Here is a 23,887-nt window from a genome sequence, read left to right on the forward strand (position 1 = left end):
GAATGGAGCCAAACTGAAGCAGGCAACCAAGGATTTACTGACCCCCACTACCTTCAGTAGGTTCCAGGTGCTGGCAGACACCATGGAGGATGAGTTTGAGACTCGCCTAGTTGGGGACTCCATGGTGCGTGGCCAGCTGGTTGAGTTCTGTGGTCGTTCATCAAACGGCCACAGAAAACGTTACTGCTATCCAGGTGCCAGACTGGACGACATCACTGCAGCGTGCGATGATGTCACGAGAAATGCCGACTGAAACACCCTCTTTGTCATTCCCACGGGGACGAATGACGTAAAGACAACCCGTTCTGAGGAACTGCTTGAGAAATACCGCCGCATGATCAAGCAGTATAAACGTAAAACGGATGCCAGTAACATCATAATCTCAGGAATCCTCCCGAGGGTCGGTGCCAAATCTAGCTTTTACAGTAAGGCCTTCAGCACAAACAACAGACTTCAGTCCCTTTGCTCACAAGAAAACGTCCAGTTCGCTAACTTGTGGAACAGTTTTTACTACGATTCAGACTTGTTCCTTGCTGATGGCATCCACTTAAACCCTGTTGGAGCAGCCCATTTCGGGAGGCTGCTCTCTGACCTCTGTGACCAAGTGGCTCTTCGAAAGCCAAAAAATGCAGAGGCGAGAACACCAGCAGCTCCACCGTAAGGGAGCACTAAACCCGCGAAACCCCCGACTCGAATCACATTAAAGCTTGCTATGTAAACGCTCGCAGCCTACGTAACAAAATTTCACAAAATCGGTAAAAAGTCCGACAGACTTTTGTTTGGTATCAGTTAAAACTATTGCAAATAGGCAATTTTTCATATTTATAAAATAAAATAAAAATGTAAAAAGAAAACGGGGCAGTGGAGAAAATTATAAGTGAAAAAAGATTGCTGCAAGTTTTCAAAAAAAATAAATAAAGAAATAAATAAAAAAAAAAATATATATATATATATATATATATATATATATATATATATATATATATATATATATATATATATATATATATATATATATATATATATGCAATGTAGATATGTAAACAAAGTTTCTATGGTATATTTTTTCAAAGCAATTAACTGGAAAATAAAATCTGTGAAACTATAGAAGCAAAATACGCTCTGTTTGAGTCTTCCCTAAACTTCACCCATATTTCATGAAATTCACAGAATATCATATATTTACACCAACAAACAACATACTAAGATTTCAAAGCTATTGGATGTACCAAATGCGCAGGAGGACCCCCGTAGTCGCCTGCCTTAATATAGTATATATCTTCATATTTTTAATGATACTTTTATACGTATATTTTTTCATACTGAACTGTGCATAACCAAAACTGTGCATAAAAAACATGCAGCATATGGAAGGACTACTGTATCCAAGATAGGAAGGTAAAAGAAAGTTAAATATGATCACATAAAGAAAATATACAAATAGCTGTTACAGCAATGATCATCTTCACTTATCTCATTTTTTGTGTATATGGCAGGGAGGCAAAATAGTCTTAAAATTATTTTCAACAATCAGTGTGAAAGAAAACAGGTCAGCAAGAAGACAGATTATACTAATGTGTATGTATATATCATTTTAAGGAGAAAATAACCTCTTGCAAGTAAATTGAAAATAAGAATAAGAAACCAAACAAACCACACATCACAGGATGACAACATTTAGTTGTAAACAATTATTTCTGTGCAAACTCTTTACCATGAGTCCATTCAGTGGAATCTTGAGTGCCCACAACTCTCCACCGAGCTTACAGTTAATCTGCAGTGCAATTTTCTGAGTCACTGCACGCAGCTTCCTCTCCTGGTTGATTGTGCGTGCCACGATGCACTGAGTTGGGAGGCACAGGTCCACACAGGCCAAGCGCTTCACTGCAGAGTAACGATCCTCACGCTGGGTTGGAAAGATTATGACTGCCAACTGAAGCTGTATGGAAGGAACAATGCATGAGAAACTAATCTTGTTTACATATTGCAGGAGCATTAGAGTTGAGTAACTTGTCATTACTCAATTAAACTATAGGAAGAAGGGGTTGGGAAAGATTTACACAAATTAAATAGTCACATTTCTTTCTCCAGTCAACTGATGGTTGCCCACATTCCCGGGGCTGGGAGTTGGGCTGGTGAAAATTTATCAAAACCACAATCAGCCTTGTACACAGTATTTAGTTCATTCCCACCTAACGCTATCTTTGCCCAGGCGGGCCCGGCGGGTGCTGATGGAATTGTTACACTTCCGTCGGCAACTATTCTTTGATTTCTTTGTGTTCACTTAACTTTTTGGGAGACAGAACCTATCCTACACTCTATCCCCAGGCCCTGAGCCACAACATCGGTAAATTTGTAGAATTCCTAGTCGGTATTTGGGAGTGTCGGCGGAGCAGGTGATGACGTTAGCAGCGGTGGCAATGTGTGTCGTGTGCAGTCGCCGATGATGAGGCCGAGAAGCTCCTCAGACGAAGATTTACTCATACGGAAGAAATTTTAAAAATACTCCTTGTCGGTACATAAATCATTGTAAAGTGTACGATGCAAAGCACTGTCCATCCTTGATAATAGAATATCGAGGACATACCATATTTCAAGCCATATAAGGTGCACCTATAATTTGGCAATATATATTTATAATTTTTTTGGTCTGTGTTTTGAGCTTCCACTGGCAGCTCACTCTCTCTGGTTCTGGCATACAGATGACAATGAGGTAAATGAGCAAAAAATAAACATTATGTTCTCCTACACTACCTGGTTGTGGTACTGCTGCTTGAGGGCCCCAACATAGCTGTCAGTTCTATCATCCCGCAGCTGTGCCAACACCGGCTCCCCAACCTGGATGCCAAGGTTGCGACCCACCATCCTCATCATATTGCAGAAATTTTGTGCACAGTCCTGGTCACGAGGGGTGTAGAGGATCACCCAGCACCGCGGTTTTAGATCTACCTGTAGTAAATGTAAGAGATAAGCTGATGATAGCTGCAAGAGTGTCATGAATAAATTGAGATAAACACTGCAAAATACAATACCTAACAATTATATAGTAGTATTAAAGCTGCAGAACACGTTACTTAAAATGAAATCAATCAATCAATCAATCAATGGGAATATACGCCAGGGGCACATCGCCATGACCACCCTACGACGTCAAGTCTGGGGGTCACTCTAGGCAAGACTCCATGCAGGCCCCCTTCCCATCTTGAGTGCCTCCTGGCAGGATCTATCAACTTGTTCAAGTCATAAACTCTGTGGGCATCCCCTTGCCTCCTCCACTTAGTATGGTCTTTTACAGCAGCAATGTGTGTGTGTGTGTGTGTGTGTGTGTGTATATATATATATATATATATATATATATATATATATATATATATATATATATATATATATATATATATATATATATATATATATATATATATATATATACACACACAGTAAACCCTTGATATAACCGACCGAGAATAGTTTTTGAACCACCCGCTTTCGGTAACTACAATAGCATCTGCTAGCCACCTGCCCCTCCTCCCTTTATCTGCTGCCCCATCCTTCGGTTACCGTAGTCTTATTTAGGCCACCTGATGAAATATTTTCCTTCTTGTGGAGTCCATTCAAATGAAGAATGTATTTATGCCACAAGAAAGTCGTATGCATCAATCCAGGTGGTAAATGTATATCGAAAATAGCCAAGTGTTTGTGAATGTCGGCACTGATAAAGGTTTAGGTGGTAGAGGGGGGCTAAGCCCCCAGTTAGGTAGGTCTCATTCCTTCTACCTCCAGTCTCTCCAAAACTCCCAGCACTGTTTCCTCCCCTGCTCTCTTTACATGTCCAAATCATTAGAGTCCTTCCCTTCTGAGCACTGTTTTCAGGTCCTCTACTCCACATCTGTTAGCTGTCCTGCCACCTGATCCCCACCATGTACCCACCCACATGCCCCATCCTTTGGTTTATCGGTTACCGTATTTTTTTTCAGCCCACCTAATTAAATAGTTTCCTCCTCGTGGTTTGCATTCAAATGAAGAATGTATTTATACCACATAACACATACATACATACCACATATATACCATACATCATAAAAAGAGTAGTTATTGAAAACAATTTTCTGAAGATGATAACCCAAAGAAAAAGCTACAAACCTGCTTTCTTTTATGGTAAATTAATTATAGTATGATATATACATACATCACTGGACTGAAGAGGTTAAGGGTGATGGAGGCAACTATGGGCTACAGCAAGCCTGCATTTCTTTATAGTCTTAACCCTTTCGTTGCTAAATCCTTGCAGTGAGGACTCTCGTAACTTGCCGGTGGTGCTAAATCCTCGATGCGAGTTCCACTCACACTCAAATTTCCCACGTATAAGAGTGTTCCAACACTATTTCTCACCCCACAGCATTGCCAATTCAGTGGGTTTTCCACTAAATTTGGTGGAAAATCATATCAGCCTAGAGTGTAAAATATACGGACGAGTAACTGGCCGATGTTCTTGTCCAATATAGCGGCATTTTTGCATAGCTTCACCAATCACCTGATTGATTTTTTGAACAAGTAGTTGTATATATTTCAGTTGGTAATACTACCCTGCCCCGCACCACTCTGAGTTGCCTCCCGTGGCTGGCCGCGCGAGTGTACTACATGAAAAAGCTCAATAGTACAACAAGTTTTATCGACTCTACACAGCACATATGAAATAACATAACAGCATACAAAACCGAATCTTATAGATCTGAGCCTCCTCTTTCCAATGGTGTTTTGTTGTTTTAGTTATGATGAATAGTTTTTGAGATATAGCAGTTAAAAGAGACCGCACCATTGGGCTGCCCGAGTGCGCCTGGGGGAATCGTCGCGTCCCGCACCACGCACAATGAAAGGGTTAAATCCAGGAATGTACTGACTGCACCGGGTAAAACAAGGCTTGTCAAATAGTGTCTGCAACAAAACCCTCTAGTTTACCCTAATTCCATAGCTCCCACTTATCTACTTATAAAGTTTCCAGTATTGACTCCTTACTATTATCAGTCTGAAATAGCAAAAATAATGATTGTGGTGATGATGGCAACATGACCATGATGATGACACTTGAATAATGAACCATGAATGCATACCGGAGTAATAACTTTCTCCCGGCATGCCTCCCGCCCCCAGTCTGCAAGCTCTGAGCTCTTAAGCTCCTGACTGCCGAATCGAATAGGCTCTTGACTGTGTATGCGCCCATCAAAAGCTATGCAGGAGTCCTTGAGAGAAAGTCCCCAGGCAGCAAGTATCTGGCAAGCATTTTCATTCTCTGAAAAGAAGAAGAAAAATCATTATCAGCTGCACCAAACAACTCCATTTCTTCTTTAACCCTAAAATGATGGCCGTCGTTTATTTAATGAAACCCTCTGTGATCCGCTTGGCCTGCCATTGTTTATTTAGTCAGACTCCTGTGAGTCACTGTTAAGAATGTTTGGCTTATATTCACATGTTGTCCTACAGCATGGCAACATATCTGACCATCGTGAATGTGAGGTAATGTTGATTATCCTAAATGAGCCAACATGGAAGCTACACCAAGCACTTTTGAGAAAATACAGGAAAACACAATGGTGAGTTAGGAGGAAAGGATGGGACAGAAAAGAAAGATTATTCTGAGTACTTCCAAGCATTATTCTGAGCTGTGATGGAAACATTGTGAGCAGTGACAGCAGTAATGAGTGAGGATGTCACTTCACCACCCATGCTGCACTTTTATTCCAGCAAAGGCTCCCATCACAAGTAGGTGGTAAGAAGGATTTGCACTAGCTGTGAGCATGGGATGAAATGTAATTTCACAAAGTTCTCATTCTCTTCATTTCTCGCCACGATACCTTTCCTTGCCTAGTTCTTCACCACATCACCCATTTAGGTATGATGGGTGGAGAAACCATGAGCTGAACAGGCTGCTCTGTCAAATGAAGCTAGATTTGTTAAGACCCTTGTACACATTCACAGTTCTGATCATCTCTGATTGGGGATGGTTGGTGGCAAGCCATCATGCATCACCACTCAATTTTGATGACTGTAGATGCTACTGACCACAGATAATCAACTTCAAAATGTTAAAAAATATCAAATATCAGAAATGCTCCTGGTCAACCAGCAATAAAAATAAAAAAAATAAATAAATAAATAAATAAATAAAAAAAATAAAAAAATAAAAAAAGGGTGACTGATAAGCAGAGCCTGTGATTGCCCGCAGTCAACAGCTGGCAAACCGCGGGCAGGCAGTAGACAGCAGAAAAGCCACGTTACCCACTTCACTACAGTGGCGCACAAGGTGTGTCATGGCTCCTTAGGTTACAATGGGGAATGTGCAAGAAGGTAAGGAGTTGTAAGAAGACAACAGAAAATGCTGGAAAGGAAGCATGACTTTGATCTGAGGTTGGCAGAGTGTGGGAGAAAAAAAGTGAAAACTGCAGTGCATGCAGTTGGTGAAAGGGGCACCAAATATTGTGCAGTGCTATGCAATGGAGCAATCAAGTTGTGTCAAGACAGTGGCATTAGCCCAATGGCCCAAGTTGTTGTGCAGGGGTGGGGGTGGGGGTGGGGGGGGTAGTGTTTCTAAACAAAGGTAGACACACCAGTATTGCCTCTGCTACACGTTCTTACCTTCTATGAATGTTTCATTCAGCAATAATTGCCATTTCTGGTAAATGGTTGCCTTATATAAGACCTGCTGAGGAAATATTGTGAGGGAGCTGTTGTTGTTTTTGGTAGCCATTTTCCGATGCATTCAGCTACTTAACCGTCCAGTTTGACCCCCCCCCTCAGAGAGTTGTGCAACTAACAAGTGAATGGCACCCACCCCTGTTTTGTTGTGTGATAACAATGGGTGAGCAACATTGTAAGAATCCCCCAATCATCAGTGAGTGTAATAAGGTGGCGTTGTGAGTGTTATAATAAATATAATATATTGGAACAGTGTTTGGTGGGAAAATATGTGTAGAGAGGTATAATAGGCACAAAATGTAGGTAGATCAAAAATGTAGGTAGATCAGCCACCCAATAACCAATTAGAATTATTCCCACTGATTTTTCAATGGACCGTATTGGCAATCTGGCGGCAACTCAGAGAAGTACTGTTTTGACTTAACTTAAGAGACTGCGGACCGCGGCACATTCGCCCCTCAGTGGTCACACACACCACACACAGACGCAAACCTTAAAACCTGACCAGCAAAGGGTAAATACATTTTTTTCTACCAGCGGGTACCACGTTTGGACATTTGGCTTCAAACGACAACCAGTATTATTTTTTTCCAAAATAAGAAAGAGGAACCGAGTTAAGCCAAAACAGTACTTTCTCCGAGTCGCCGCTGGATAGCCAATACGGTCCATTGGGCTATCAGGTATTTCTGTTATCCCGCATAGTTTCGTAACCAACTAGGCGAGATAGCAGGGGGATGGGTGTATACTCTAAGTATCCCAAAATTATGCTTATTCAGCACCTTTGAATCCCTTTGGTTGCAAGTTACCAGGGGTTTTAGCATAATGGTGGCTTCTTTCAGACTATGTGACTCTGCAAGCATTTTGAATGTATTATATGGTGTCAACCAACCATTGACATTTTTGATGAAGGTCCTCAGGGATGCTAGGCGAACAGTGGGTGTGACACGGGTGTGCTGGGCAATGTCCTTCATGACATGGAAGTCGTTTCTCATCTCGTCTGTCAGCCCAGTCATGTAACACAGCTCAGGTATCAGACACACCAACTTTGTTTTGCCCTGGTGATTGACAAACAGTTACAATCAGTCAGAGGACAGTGTGAAGACTAGAAGATGTGGGGAGTGTATTAAAAGAAGCAAATCAAACATTTTGCATTGAGGGAGCTTTAAGGAATGGTAGCAAAATAGGTATGACGAAGCCTTCTCACACTTTCCAATTGCCCACAACAAACAAAAAAATTAATATGGTCACTAAACATCACATCGCAAAATGAAGGTTATTCACCCATAGCATACTGCCCTATGTGATATAAAAGTGGCCCCCACTGCTGCACTGGGAGCAAAATTTTTATATTGGGTAAATCCCTTCAAAATGACCCCAGTAACAAGGAAAATAGGTTCATTCCACTCACCGTCGCCCATAAGTGCTCCGAACCCCACACCCCATCCGCTCGTGACTGGGTGTGGAGTCATCTGCCATCCGGTATAATGAGACATCCCATCCTTATTTTTCGCATTGCGGAACCCAAAAATTACTATTATAGAGTGACTAACTGAAGCATCTAAGTGTAAAAAAGTACTGATGAGGGCCTAAAGAGCGATGCAAAGCTGAACAGGTCACAAGAAGAAGAAGAAAAGTGATTGTTGATATCCTAGTTATATACATACAGTCGTCCCACAAATAGTATGGGGGTTAGGACCCGGGACCCCCACACTATTCGAAAATCCGCATAAAATTAGTGCCCCCTTTAGAAACACTCCCAGGCTGTGTTTGAGAGAGGGAATCGGGACTCTCGGAACATCCCGAGTGCTCTCAAACGTGTGACGCGGCAGCACGAGTTGCCAACTCGGCACGTTTGCTGGCTCCTGGCTTTGAGAGGTGGAGTGCCTTCGTGCTGTGATGATGTCATCAGCAAATATGGCAGCCCAAACAAACACATATAAGTGTTTCCATTGCATTTCACCTCTCTGTGCCACCATAACCACTGCAGCTTCCTTTTCATCTTCTGTTGTAAGGAGTTCATCGGCCAGGACAGCTAGTAATGCATGTTAAACGTCTCCAGGAAGATCAGCGTACTCCATTTTACTGCGAGTGAGACGCCGTTACCATAGCAACGACGAGGCTTAGTAAAAGGACGGCGTTCATCTCCACTCTTGCAGCCCTCTTGGAGCACTGGCAGTTACTGCGGCAAGAATTTCTTTTACATATGATTTTCAGGGTGATGACCTTTCAAGAACCCCACAAGTACATGATGATTATGTTGAGTTTATGGCTTAAAACTTGTTATATTCAGTAACGACGTTTCAAATTTGGTGCGTGCAGCCCACCCAGATACGGGGTGAGGCGCAGCTTTCGCCCGGCCACAGTGAAAAGGTTAATGTCTCCACTCCTAGAATAAATTAAGGGTTCAGCCTCAAATGCATTAGAAAATAGAAATATAAAAAGATTACCTTCACCAATAACACACCACTTACAATATAACATGCAAAGAATCTGTTACTTACTGGAAGAAATTAGTCTTCTTTTCAAAAAGGCAATAAACTTACTACAGTACCCTCTCAAGTTTCGCGCTTGCCTCATTCCGAAGGTATAACACTCAAAACTCAAAACTCGGGGTATTGAAATCTATGAAAAAGCGCTTATTGGTTCCGACCTGTGGAAAAAATTACTTTTTTTTTTACTGTACTCTCGTTATCTCAAATTTATCGACTTTACTCCCTTGTCGGACGCCGAAGTCAGCGTCGCCGGAGTGAAGGGGTTAAGGCTGCACGCATGACACCGACAGTAGGTAGATGTGACTCGTACATATCAAAGCAATGTGAAACTCGAGGCGGTAATGCGGCAAAAGTCAGGATGGTAAGAATTTAGAACGAAGTACTAAACTCGAGGATTGCAAAACTCGAGAAGGTACTGTACATATTTTCTTTTCATTCTTGACTTTGTGGAGCAGTAGGTATTAGTGTCTTTACTAAAAACAATAACTTACAGCATCTTTCTGTTCTTTTTTCTTGATTTTGTGGAGCAGTAATGGTTGCCGCAGGTCCTTGATCTTAATGCCATAGGTGTCTTGGTAATAGTCTACATACTTCACCTGAAAACACAAAACAGTAGCATTATAATTATAGGCATTCTTTCCATTCTTCATGTCACCTAAAAACTTGAAAGGAAGAGAGAAATTTACATAGATATTCAGACCACACAAACTCTAAGGTCCAGACTAGATGGTCTGTCATTAAACATAAGAGAAATTATATTATACATTGAATGCCACGAAGACTTCAATTCTCATTTAGTCATTATTAAGCTTCACCCAGCAAGGGCCTGTGGTCCCTCCTCGGAGGGACATACATGCTTGATCAAGACGGCCTCCATATAGTTCGTGCTCCCATCCGTGAGGTGGCGGGGGGGATGCTCGTAGACAAAGTCACCACTCATAAACTAAGACATTTTATATAAAAATGTATAGAATGGGACTACTCTACTGTGCTAGAAGCAATTATGAGAAAGGAATGCTAATAATAATTGGTACGAGGGTGTGCAATAACAAGCTTACAAATCTCTAAGTGCAAGCATCCATGCCACTGGCCTACCTCCCTGCCCTCATGGTTCATAAAAGTGGATGACGGGTTTTGGTCAAAGAGCACATCATCAATGCAGTAAGTCCTGTTGTTGTAGCGTGTCAGGACTATGCAGCCAATCAGGGCACTGGTGATAGCATCCTTGAAGTTCCCTCGATGCTTCTGGCAGAGTTCAGCCCTAAGGAAAATCCAAATATTTGTCACAGTATTCAACATCATAGGAATTATCAAAGCAGTTGTTATGTGTGTCAGAAAGCAGCTGAGTAACTCACATTTTACCATGGAAAGTGTTAGTGCAGGGCTCTGTGGGAAACCTCAACTTTGTCATGGTGCTGTTCAATCAAGGAATAACAACGCAGCTATGGTGTGTTAGAATGCAGTAGAACAACTCACATTACATTGAGGCAAGTGCTGGTGCGAAGAACTCTATGGGACACTTCAACACAGAGCATTAGTCCACCCTCTCGATAGGAGACAGAGGTGATAAATCCTGGCCAGATCTCCAACCTTGATAAAATTAAAAGAAAACAAGATAATAACAATTTCTTACAAAGGCAAGCCAGGATATCAAAAAGGCAAGTACTCTATGGAACACCTCAACACAAAGCATCAGTCAACTCTCTCAATAGGAGACCAAGGGAAACTTGACACGCAGCTATCTCACCCAAAAGCTAGGTTACCACTGAAGTTAAGTCACAGAGGGGGTGGTATAGGACAATGGGTTTCATGTATTTACTGTGGGAAGCAATACTTGGAAAGGAACCCTCATGCATTCAAAATAGAGAAGCAGAGTTGCTCAACCATGATTACTGGCACCCACCATTTAGGGGTTAAACTTATGCTTCAAATATATAAATCCTTAAAATAAGAAAATGATAACAATAAAAAATACTGCTGCTGCTACTACTAAACAAACTAAAAAATAAATCACAAACCAAAATCACACATTTATAGAATACAGAGATTGCCATTCCATCCGGAGACTAGCAACACCAGCTGGATGACTCACTTGTGCTGAGGGACAAGAACTGAGCCTCCTGGTGCATAATAGTTATTTCCAATCTTGGACATATTCAGCTTCCTCATCACGCGATTGAAGAGCACATTGTAGAACTGAACACATTCATCCATCTTCTTTGAGTTCTTGTACACAACCTTCAGGGTGACCGGCTCGTTGCTGTGTGGGTTTGTTGTTTCAAACACCACAATCTGGGATGGGGTGAGATAAATCATCATCATGTGGCTCTGTTTCCCTAAAAAGACAGCTGAGGGGGACCAAGTGACCTTCCTGGAAAGTGTTCTAGGCAAAAAATAGTTGAGCAGTGCCGTCCCTGACCTCAGCCTCCTAGATTGTACGAGCTATACTGCTTTCAGCTACCTCCTAAAATTCACAATAGACAACAGATTTGAATTGTCAATGATCATGGTGGGGTAGATACAATAAAAGTCTATTAATTCAGTCACCAATGTCTGGTAAGCCCAACTGTTTTTTTTCCCAGCTAGAAATGATCTGGAACCTCATAATGCTCCTGTTTTCCCTCACGTGGAGGATGGGTGAACACATAAGACAGGATTCCTGCCCATCTCACTAATATGGCATCTTGGGCTGGGCAGGTACTGTTAATCTTAGTAACCTGAGTATCAGAACTTGAAAGATGCAGAGGTGTTATCCTGAGTATCAAAACTTGGAAGAGGCAGAGGAGTATGCTATGGAACAGCCAGTCTCATAGTACCAACTGCTGCCGATAAGTATGTCGTAACTAAATAGATTCAGTATGAAAAGTTATGGGTAGTCACCAAAAATCAAAGGAGGTGAGTTACCCTTTAACTCCTCCCACTCCTATCCTAAACTAAGACAAAACTAGCTTTGGCCAATCCTATCCTCTACTTAGCTGTCAGATTTCAGAGTCGGGAGAAAGTATAGCTGAGGTAACATGGAAAACGGTTTGTGGTGTGGCTGTGGTCCGAGGTTCCGTGGCATCGAGTGTGGAGGGCATGCTGGTCTCAGCCTGGGTACTTGTGGCAAACAGCTAGGGTTTTCATTGGTATTTTTCAAATAAAGAAAATTCTAATATTTGCAGAGATGTTACTAGTCTGAAGTCTGGTAAGCAAAGAGCCAGTGGCTGAGTTTCCAGCCTCTGACATCAACAACGTTTCGCCACGTCGGCAAGTACGTGCCACGTAGACAACTGAATCTTAACCCCTTCAACACGAGGACATGTATACTGCGTCCTTGTGAGCCTTGTACTATGTCTGTGGATGCCTCTCCTGCATCCTGGCTCATTTTAGCCAGCATACGAGTTATTTCTTCCCAGATATTGTACAATAGTTTTTAGGATGTAGGTCGTATATGACAGTGTCTTATTTGACTTTCAATGTTATCATTGTGTAGGAACGTAAGTGTCTTGCATGCATTTGTAATTCACAGCAACAATGAATTCTAACAGGGGAGAAGGTGTGCGTGTTGGGTGAATGTAGTGTGGTGTAGAAAGAGAGAGGAACTGTCTTTTGATTGATTGTGTCTTATTCTCCGTCTTTCCTGCCCTGGTTATCTAGGTATTTATTTATTATCACGATGTAACGAATCGTTCTTCTAAGGGTATTTGCAATGTCTATAGTGTAATACAGGTAACTCTCGATTTACGTGAGTATTGCGTCCTTGAAGAGGTCGCGTAAATTGAAAACAATGTAAATCAAACAAGGGGTAGGTTTCTCTCGAAAAATAAATACCGTATTTTGCAGCGTATAACGTGCACCCCAAACTTTAAGACAACAATTTTGAAAAAAAAAGTTCTTAAAATGCTCAGAAATATGTATGGGTTAAAGAACATTGACAATGTACAGTTTCCCGAAATTTATATATTTTTGGTGTAATCTTCACTGCTTGAATTGACAAGTGTCCTTGAGTAAAGCAATGAAAATGGCGGCCAGGCTGGTGTTGCGAGAAATATCTCCTCGTACATACTGATTATGTACAGCTTCTGAGATCATAAGAAGCATATTATTCTCAGTCGCTCGTAGGTTATGACAGACAACTAGGCAAGACACAATTCACGCGGTTCTGGTGACACGCAGCATGCAGCTGTTTGTTGTGTGGGTGTGGTTGTGTGGTTTGTAAACAATGCAATGCAAATGGCAGCCGGGCATGAAATAACTCCTCGTACAAGACTCATGATGTACAGTTTCTGATATCATATTTACCCCATTATTCTCACTAATATTAATAATTAATAATGAACACATGGATATTTTTTTCCAATATGATTCTTTTATGTAGCTTGTACTGTTCCTTAGTCATACAATCGTAAGCCAGCTGTGACATCAAGATCAAGATCATACAAATGGCGCCCAACGGGAAAACGGGATAACAGCAAGGCATGGGCGATCCTGAGCTCAGCTGTGTGGCCGCGGCGCCATGTGAGTCCAGTTGCGTGAGACATATGGTGGCCACTCCATAGAATATCGCGTGTAAGTGGAAAAAACGTGTAAATTAAACATTCATTTAGATTTTGGACCCCGCGTTATTGCAAAAACACGTAAAACAAACTCGCGTAAATCGAGTTACCTGTATTTGTGATTCTTATCTCCGTATAAGAGCTCTCGTTGTCCCTACCCACCGTGCCGCCCCAGCAATGGATAAAATAATGTTTCTGGTCAACCTATTTCCACCCCCTTGACGTATCAGAAACTTACAATTAAATAAAAAAAGGTACTTCAAAGGCTCTCCACCATGGATGTGTCCATGTGTAAGTGTGTTGATCTTACTCAAGTGGCAAAAATATCTCCACTCTCTCTCTCTCTCTCAGACACACTTGTACGTATCTCTTATCATCATCGCTGTCTATTTTGTGCTGATTTTTCCTGAATAATAAAATCAACAGTGAGGTAGCTACATACATGATGGGTGTATACGACATTTGTTTGCCGAGTGGAGATGTCTCCATCCTTCCTCCAAGCCTATGACGAGTGACAGAGGGAGGGAGGGAAGGTGGGAGGAAGGTAGGTATGTAGGGAGGGAGGGAAGGAGAGAGAGAGTTACCTCTGTTTTTTATACCTTTTTTCTTTTTACTTTCCAATAGCTTCTTTTCACTCATTATTCATTATTGTTTTACACTATTGATTCGATACCAGTACTTAGTGTTCATGAGCATTATCATTGTTCAGATAAATGAGTACGTTGCTAGGTGTTACGAGCACGAAAATTTGAAAACGTCAGATCGGAAAGGGTTAAAACTTGTTATATTCAGTAGCGACATTTCAAATTTGGTGTGCGCGGCCTGCCCGGATACGGGGCGGGGCACTTGTTTCACCCAGCCGTAGTCAAAAGGTTAATGGTAATTTGAAACTCTTCATATGGCTCCAAATTATTTTTTGTGGTATTAACTACTACCACTTGTTACTTAATTCTAACTGAATTGCTTTAGATTAATCATGACAAAATATACAATATATACAGATGGACTAATTTCCACACATAGTTTAAACTTGTTAATTTATCTATTTTTTTTAAATGTCTGCCTAAACTCAATTGCATCTTGTAAGACCATGCGTCTTACAAACCGTCAAATATGGTAGTTTGAATAAAAGAGGGTAAACTTAAATTTTCTGCCATTACCCAGTGTATATTATATTGTACTACTATTATTATTATATTCAAAATGTTAAACACGGTTTTTCCTTCACAACAATCTAATTTAAAAACACCTCCATATATAAGAAGGCATTACTGTATGCAAAGGGATTTACATCTGTTTTCCACATTTTCATTAATTAAGAAAGTATACCCCATTTTTATGGAACTAACATAAAATTCACTTAACACACTAGATACTTCATGAAAAAATGTTACAGTTTTGTTGATAACAAAAACAGAAATTTGTTCAGCTAGTCTCATTAAACGCAAAAAGAAAATGTAAGATTTGTATAAATGTAAAATATATATATATATATAGTAAGGTTATCACGTTAAATTTCCTAACTCACCTCTTTTGGCAGCCTTACGGGGAGCCACAAAATGCTTCCATCAAATGTCTTGGCAAACCCCAATTGCTCCTTAAAGGTGCTAAGAAGACGAAAGCGAAGTCTCAAATCATCAACCGGAGGTTGAAACTTGACCTCGTACTGAAATATTGCCTTGTCTCCTTCTCGGCAGATGTAAATCCAGTTGGTCAGCCCAGTAAACCTGTTATAAATGTAAATGGTTCAGTAGAATACCATCTCAAGTTGAAAAAACAAATGTAATCTAATTTTTCTGTCTTGGTTCAATTTCAACAAAAATCCATGATATTCCTTTCATTTTCCATCCAGACAACCACTAATGCAAATATGTCAACGAACTGAGAGGTTAAAGGTATATGAACTTGCTCATGACCACATAACCTAAATCCAAGTCATCACCTAACCAGACATTCTTATTTTTAAGGCTATTCCATAAATTAGTGGCATAGAAGAAATATTCAAATTACTGCTAGCCATTTTTACTAAGGAAGAAATGGTGTTATTAAAACAGTGATGATGGAGGAGTAAAATAAATTTACAATGCAATTTTCAACCACTCTTTGGACAGTAGCAATATGGGGGCCCAATTAAAGATTATGACCATGGTGATGTGGATTACTATTATTATTACTTTTATCATTACTTTAGTATCATGAAGGCTACTTTAATAATAAAATTCTCAAGCACTATCTTGACATTTTGAGATTCAAGAATTAAGTACTATCTGAAGCATTCACTTAACCCGTGAAGTGTCGGCAAATATGACACCTTGTGATTTCGCCAGTGCTGGCCACATCTTGGATTTTTTTTTCTTGGCGAAACCAATCTTAAATGATGTGAAAGGAGTGGAAATGACAGTCATTGCGTCCAGAACTGACCGGAATTGGTATTATGGCGCACAAGATATTCCACCCTAGAGTTAGCGGCTTAGCAAAACCTTATATACCATATTTCCTGTCATATAAGACGCACACACACACTCAAAAAAATCAGCCTGAATCTAATACCCTAATGATTAGGTTTTGGTAGGCCTAGGGGTTATTGTTACTAGTAGGTCTCTGTTCTTGCTAACTTCCATGACTTTCCCACACTTCTTCTGCAGCCACTTGACCCAAATCTAATTTTAACTGGTCGTTGGGCTCCTTCTTCATACTTTCCAAGCCTGAATACCTCTTCGATCTCCCCTACCAGCTCATGACCTTCCTGAATTGCTTCAATTGCTTGCTCCACTGCCTTCCTTTCTTTCTTTTCCCTTGTATGTCTGACTGGCATGTGCTCTTCATTAATGCCCACCACTATTACAGACTTCTTTTTTTCAGTGGAGTCCCTCACTATTTCTGTTTTTTCTTTTATCACCTTTTCAGTTATAGCTTCATCCTTAGCCTTGACTTGTTCCTCCACAATTTTCTTAAAGATAACATTCTCCTTTTCTTGTTCCTCCTTCCAGACTTATGCGTTTCCTTTAATTCCTTGACTTTAACCTCAGCGTCTTCTGCCTTTTTCTCGTTCAATGTTACCTGCTTGTGCAAGTCATTATACGCATTCTTCCAAACATCCTTCTCTGTCTTCAGAACGTCCACCTCTCTCTCCAGCGTCCTCATTCTATCTCTCATATCCTTCATCTGCCTTTCCAAGTCTATGAGCCTCCTTCTCAACATACCATCTCTGTCTCTGGTTCTCTCCATGTCATCCGTGAAGCCCTCAAACTCAAATTCTTGCCTTTTTGATGCCTGTCTTGTCCTGACCCCTGCGCCCTGCGGTGTAAACAATGCCAGCGGGGTCGGCAAGGCCGCCACCCCCGCCTCCTCCTTGCTCATTTCTCGATGTTGTACACTGTCAACAGCCTTTGTTTCTTCGGGACAGCACGATTGTACCCTAGCACGGCTCCCACCTTAGTAATTCACGTCCAGGATTTAATCCCACGCAGCTGTGATGTGAATTTGGAGCACATCTGGAGATCAGCAGTCAGTCCACCATCTTGTGTGTGTGTGTGTGTGTGTGAGACATGACCTGGCTCTCCCTTCTGCCCCTCACCCCCCACACCTTTCTAATTTCCCCTCATGTGTGTGACGCATCATCATCATTTCATCGACGCCTGCTCCTAGGAGCTCCCACCAGGGGATGGCCATGGCAGAAGAGCTTCCATCTTTCTCTATCCAGACACTCCCTCCTTGCCTGCTCAAAGTTTCTCAAAGATCTTTCCCCCCTCTCCCTTACGTACTCTTGCACCCTATCCCTCCATTTCACTGGAGGTCGTCCTCTAGCATTGCCTCCCTCTATCTCACTCACATACACCCTTCTGGTCATCTTACTTTCCTCCATTCGCTCCATGTGGCCAAACCACTTTAAAGTCTGTCGCTTCACTTCTTCCCTTCACCACCGTGACACATTCCAAAACGCTCGTACACACTTTCATTACTCATTCCATTCATTCTACACACACCACAAGCACTCCTCAAATAACTCATTTCCACTGCCTGCACTCTAGACCTCTGACTTTCATTCCAGGCCCACATTTCACTTGCATATGTGAGGGTTGGTGCTATTATTGTATTTCTCAAATCTCTCTTTAACTCTATGATCAAACTTCTGCCATTCATGATTCGTCCCAAAGACCCAACCACCCTCCTTCCTTGCAATGCCCTTTCTCTTATCTCTCCCATCAGAAAAAGGATGGGAGGAGGGCGATGTATCTCTTATGTCTCTGATGTTCTAATGTCTGAGAGCGGCTGACGTATCTCTTACGTCTCTGACACTTTATGGGTTACGCCCACTTTGATAATGTATTTTCAAACACTGTCTACATATCTGTGCTCAAGAATGAAGGATCATCTGAAGAACTCATTTCAACCTTCTTCAGCAATATAATTTTCAGATATTATCAACACAGGGCTTCAAGAGCAAAGAACTATCTCAAGAACTCACTTGGTTCCCTCAGTACCATGACGGGACACAACCTCAGCCTCACTCTCAGACATGCTGAGGTCCTGTATGCCCTCAGCAGCTGAATCCACTTCATCATTGGTGGTTGGTGGGCTGGTGGCTCGGGAACTGGGATGTGGACCAGGTTTCCTAAGAATGCATAGAGAGGATAGCAATTAACCCCTTAACTGCGGATTTCCAACAAGAAGACATCACCAAGCTACAGGAATGGAACACAAAAGTGGCTGCTACAATTCAATGAAGAAAAATGTAAAGTCATGCACTTTGGGAGGGGATATCCAGCATACCAATACCACATGGGAAACACATACTCCACTATCCACCACAGGCATAGAAAGACCTGGGAGTATATATTACCAGGCTATCACTGAAAGCCAAATCTATGCCAATCGCAGTAGACGGGTTAATGATAATGCACCTCAAACTACGAAACATTTTCTAATATGTAATGGCGTACACATGAATCACTGGCAGAGGGTGGGCAGAGAAGTCATATGTTGACATTTTTGTTCCCAAACAAAATTCAACACACAATAGGGGACAGAAAACCATGACTTTGGGGAGCTTGCAAGTGAAAATATGGGGGGAGAGAGAAAAAGAGAGAGAGAGAGAGAGAGAGAGAGAGAGAGAGAGAGAGAGAGAGAGAGAGAGAGAGAGAGAGAGAGAGAGAGAGAGAGAGAGAGAGAGAGAGAGAGAGATTTACATAGATTTACATTGAAAATCAGACCACACAGACCCCATGGTCCAGACTAGGTGGTCTGTCCTTAAACCGAAGTGATTCTACATTAATTAGATGGCTCCAAAACCTTGCATTTCAACTCTAGTTTTCTTCGGAGCCGACGTTTCTCAAGAGAGAACAGCTTATGGGATGAAAGCCTTTCATTGTAAGGTTTGTTGCACACGGAGAGAGAGAACACTGAATCAGTATTGATATCTAGAGGACTTGGGAAAGGAATATGCATAATACAACATGACATAAGAAAATATTCTATCATAAAAAAATCTATATGTAGATGAAAAACATCTCAAAAGATAAACTAGACTCACAACGGCAGAGCTCCAGGTTGCGTGGTGATGGTGCTCACTAGACGGGCCATCATCAATTCCCCTCTGCCTCGCTGGGGAAGGGATGCAGCACCACCACTTGCTGTACCTGGCTTGTCCAGATTCCCCTTGTCTCCAGAATTGTCCATCACCAAGGACCCCCCACCAGCCCCCCTACCAGTGGCTCGCTGGCGAATCAACTGGGTTAGCAATCTCCCACGGCTCATGGTCTCGGATTTTGGGGTGTCATCTCCATGGTCTAGTGGTGGTGGTGAAGTTGGGGACAAGGTTGTTGCCTCTCCCAGCACACCTCTTGCCCCACTCTGTTAAATGTTGAGTATTGTACACTTGCAAGTTGTTTCTCTCTCTCTCTCTCTCTCTCTCTCTCTCTCTCTCTCTCTCTCTCTCTCTCTCTCTGTTTACAAAAATAATAGTAACCATCTGTAGTGCATAGTGGCCAGTGAGTATTAATTTAAATATCTGATAACTAGAAATTAATATGGATCACTTTCATATACAAATGACAGAACAGAATCTTAACCTCTATTACACAGCCTGACATTAACATTCAACTGTCCTAAAAGCTGTGGCTCCAGAAAAAAGCCTCAACTGTAAGACAATCACAGCAGCATAAGAAGTACAGTTTTTCATACAGGAGTGTGGATACATGGAATGGACTAAACAAAGACATTGTTGAGGCAGGCAGTGTCCATATAATGAAGGAAAAGCTGGACAAATATAGATTGGGAGAAAAGACTATCTGAACTTGAGCTCAGGCCCTGTATACTACAAATAGGGAAATAGGGAAGTGGGAAAATCTCTAGAATGGCAACACTGGTTGTTTACGCCAGGGCTGCCAAAGCGGAGTTGGCAACTATGTGGCGTCTCTGACATGTTTACCCGCCATAGACCAGAGTGCTGTGCTGCCGTATCGAGACCTGCCGTTCACCGTTATTACTGGACCATTGGGCCTATTATTCGGTAGCAACATACCTAAGGTTACCAAGAAGAGGAAGCCCAAGATGATTACCCTGAGGCAGAAGTTGGAGATCTGCCAGTGACTTGAGAAACACGAGTCCCGCCACGGTCTGATTGAGGAATTCGACTGTTCATCCTCCACTATCTATGAGCGTTGGCAATTCTATAGGAGTAAGACTCAAAACATCGGCAAAACGGATTATCCAGCACGAGCCTGCAGGGCTATGGGCAACTGCGGTTGCCCATAGCCCCAATGGTTGGACACTGCCTTTTAATTAAGGCAGCATGCATACGCCGACGGTAGGCAAACGTGACCTGTACATGTCAAAGCAACGTGAAACTTGTGGCGGTAATGCGCGAAAGTCGTGATGGTAAGAATTTAGGACTAAGCGCTAAACTCGAGGATCGCAAAACTCGGATAGCGCGAAACTCGAGAGGGTACTGTAGTTGTAAATATTGCAGTTGGCAATACAACCTTGCCAGAATCTCAAGGAAAGATGTCTGCAGTTCCCTCAGTATGGCTGATCGTCCCGCACACACTGACGTAAGTGTTCACATTCAACACTCCCTGAACGTGCATATACGTTCACAGGAGAGGCATACATAACCGACTCCTATAGATCTGGACCTCCTCTTTCCAATGGTGTTTTTGGTTTTTAGTTGTGATGAATAGTTTTTGAGACACAGAGGTTAAAAGAGACCCCCCCATTGGGCTGCCTGACTGCGCCTGAGGGGATAGTTGTGTCTCGCACCACGCTCAAAGAAAGGGTTAAGGGGTTAAGAAAACTGGCATGACAGACGAACATGTTGGATACTCACGTTTACTGGTGGGGGAACAGCATGCTGCTGAGGTGACAGGCTAGGCTGTGGAACTTGTTGGGGATGTTGGGCTTTCTTCTGGAGGGCCTGCAACACTGCGGCTCCTCTGCCTCCCTGGCGAATCTTCTTGGCATCTTTATCATCCATGATTCAGGTCTCCTAAAAATAATATATTGTGGTTATCCCTTAGACAGCGGCAGTATTTGAAGAGCAGCTCCCCCCAAAATGAATGGTCTATAATTATACACTATAGTCACTGCTGACCTTAGGACCGCAGCATAAATATATAGTTATGCCGCATAATGGATGTTTTAACCATCGTCTACCGCAGTCTCAAAGTGTTGTTATATTTCTGCCATACAAAACTGATGGACTGAATTTTGGACTGTCTATATATAGTTTCACTGCCATCTAAGGGTTAACATATACACCACTACTCCTAAACACTTACTCGGTATTCAAACCATTTAAATGAAGAGGCTAGACTATTCCTCCCTACAGAAGCTTGTATGTAACCCTTTTTATCCATAGTTAAATACAGTAAGCACGCCTACTACATGACTATGTGGGTGACACATAAGCTCGCGGTGGGAATTCGTAAAGCAAAAATACATGTTCTTTTGGGAAAAATGGTATATGGGTGGCATTGACCTGACTGACTGACCTTTTTTGTACCACTGCCTCCCTCGCCAAGGGCCATACTGCCACGCCCTCGCTGCAGGACACCAAGAAGGCGCACATACATATATATACACATATTTTATGTGACGTAAACCGGACATAAAGGTCGGTATTATAAGACACTTTTGGCTCTCACATCAACTATTTCTAAAGCTCAAAGAGGGGATCAATTGGGTTCTAATATGTGTTTCTTTAGGTTCACGGCACAGAAGAAGAGCCAAACTACCACCAGGGCCATAAAACTATTCCTGGAAATGCCCAAAAGCCTTGTTAAATATGTGTACTTGGGTGACGAAATGTTTAATAATACGTATAGCCCAAAACCATACAAAATCTTGGAATAACTGCTAAGTGCAATTAGGTGGAAATATCGATAGAAGATAGAAAGAGAGGCAACATTGCAGCGGAATTTAAGAGGTAGAAGACTATCAGTATGCGGAGGAGAGCTGATGAGACGAAGAGCCTTAGCCTCCACTCTGTCCAGAAGAGCTGTGCGAGTGGAGCCCCCCCACACATGAGATGCATACTCCATACGAGGGCGGACAAGGCCCCTGTATATGGACAGCAACTGCGCAGGGGAGAAGAACTGGCGGAGACGGTACAGAACGCCCAGCCTCGAGGAAGCTGATTTAGTAAGAGATGAGATATGAAGTTTCCAGTTGAGATTTTGAGTTAAGGATAGACCGAGGATGTTTAGTGTTGAGGAAGGTGATAGCTGGGTGTTGTCAAAGAATAGGGGATAGTTGTTTGGAAGATTGTGTCGAGTGGATAGGTGGAGAAACTGTGTTTTTGAGGCGTTGAAGGACACCAGGTTCTTCTTGCCCCAATCGGAAATAATAGTAAGGTCTGAGGCTAAGCGTTCTGCAGCCTCCAGCCTTGAGTCGTTAAGTTCCTGAAGGGTGGGTCTTCTATTAAAAGAAGTTGAGTAATGCAGAGTGGAATCATTGGCGTAGGAATGGATAGGACAGTTCGTTTTGGAAAGAAAATCATCAATGAACAACAGAAAAAGAGTGGGAGATGGGACAGAACCCTGTGGGACACCACTGTTAATAGATTTAGGGGAAGAACAGTGACCGTCTACCACGGCAGAAATAGAACGGTCAGAAAGGAAACTGGAGATAAAGGTACAGAGAGAAGATAGAAACCGTAGGAGGGTAGTTTAGAAAGCAAAGATTTGTGCCAGACCCTATCAAAAGCTTTTGATATGTCCAGCGCAATAGCAAAAGTTTCACCGAAACGGCTAAGAGAGGATGACCAAGAGTCAGTTAAGAAGGCTAGGAGATCACCAGTAGAACGCCCCTTGCGGAACCCATACTGGCGATCAGATAGAAGGTCAGAAGTGGAAAGGTGCTTTTGAATCTTCCGGTTAAGGATTGATTCAAAAGCTTTAGATAGACAAGAAAGTAAAGCTATAGGACGGTAGTTTGAGGGATTGGAGCGGTCACCCTTCTTAGGTACAGGCTGTATGAAGGCACACTTCCAGCAAGAAGGAAAGGTAGATGTTGACAGGCAGAGGCGAAAGAGTTTGACCAGGCAGGGTGACAGCACGGAAGCACAGTTTTTAAGGACAATAGGAGGCACTCCATCAGGTCCATAAGCCTTCTGAGGATTGAGGCCAGAGAGGGCATAGAAAAAATCATTTGGAAGAATCTTTATAACAGGCATAAAGGAGTCAGAGGGGGGATGAGTAGGAGAAATATGCCCAGAATCGTCCAGAGTGGAGTTTTTAGAAAAAGCTTGAGAGAAGAGTTCAGCCTTAGAGATAGATGAGACGGCAGTGTTGCCGTCAGGACTGGAGGAAAAGATGAAGAAGTGAAGTTGGAGGAGATGTTTTTGGCTAGATGCCAGAAGTCACGGGAAGAGTTAGAGAAACCAAGGTTTTCGCATTTTCTAATAATGAAAGAATTTTTGGTTAGTCGGAGAATAGATTTGGCACGATTTCGGGCAGAAATGTAAAGTTCATAATTAGCATTAGTTTGAAGGCTCTGGTACCTTTTGTAAGCTACCTCTCTATCATTGACAGCACGAGAACAAGTGTGATTAAACCAAGGCTTTATATCGTGAGGAGTAGAGAAAGAACGAGGAATGTATGCCTCCATTCCAGAGACAATCACCTCTGTGATGCGCTGAGCACACACAGAGGGGTCTCTATCCTGGAA

At 42.2% G+C, this 23,887-nt stretch overlaps 1 protein-coding gene across 2 annotated transcripts in view; it reads right to left on the bottom strand.

Annotated features, from left to right (window-relative positions):
- The window catches only part of LOC127009707 (piwi-like protein 1), a 33,740-nt gene that overhangs the window by 4,792 nt on the left and 5,061 nt on the right, over positions 1–23,887 (bottom strand). For both annotated transcript variants that reach the window (XM_050883051.1, XM_050883050.1), the window contains exons 2-13: positions 21,048–21,206; positions 19,254–19,573; positions 18,189–18,335; positions 15,249–15,447; positions 11,275–11,474; positions 10,659–10,772; positions 10,278–10,443; positions 9,674–9,778; positions 7,580–7,745; positions 5,109–5,287; positions 2,755–2,949; positions 1,715–1,939 (exon numbers count right to left, since the gene is read on the bottom strand). In XM_050883051.1, the coding sequence (XP_050739008.1) occupies positions 1,715–1,939; positions 2,755–2,949; positions 5,109–5,287; positions 7,580–7,745; positions 9,674–9,778; positions 10,278–10,443; positions 10,659–10,772; positions 11,275–11,474; positions 15,249–15,447; positions 18,189–18,335; positions 19,254–19,573; positions 21,048–21,194 (2,163 nt within the window). In that variant the 5' untranslated portion in view covers positions 21,195–21,206. The remainder of the gene's footprint in view (positions 1–1,714; positions 1,940–2,754; positions 2,950–5,108; positions 5,288–7,579; positions 7,746–9,673; positions 9,779–10,277; positions 10,444–10,658; positions 10,773–11,274; positions 11,475–15,248; positions 15,448–18,188; positions 18,336–19,253; positions 19,574–21,047; positions 21,207–23,887) is intronic.

This window comes from Eriocheir sinensis, chromosome 41 (genome assembly GCF_024679095.1).
Source record: "Eriocheir sinensis breed Jianghai 21 chromosome 41, ASM2467909v1, whole genome shotgun sequence".
Classification (NCBI taxonomy): domain Eukaryota; kingdom Metazoa; phylum Arthropoda; class Malacostraca; order Decapoda; family Varunidae; genus Eriocheir; species Eriocheir sinensis.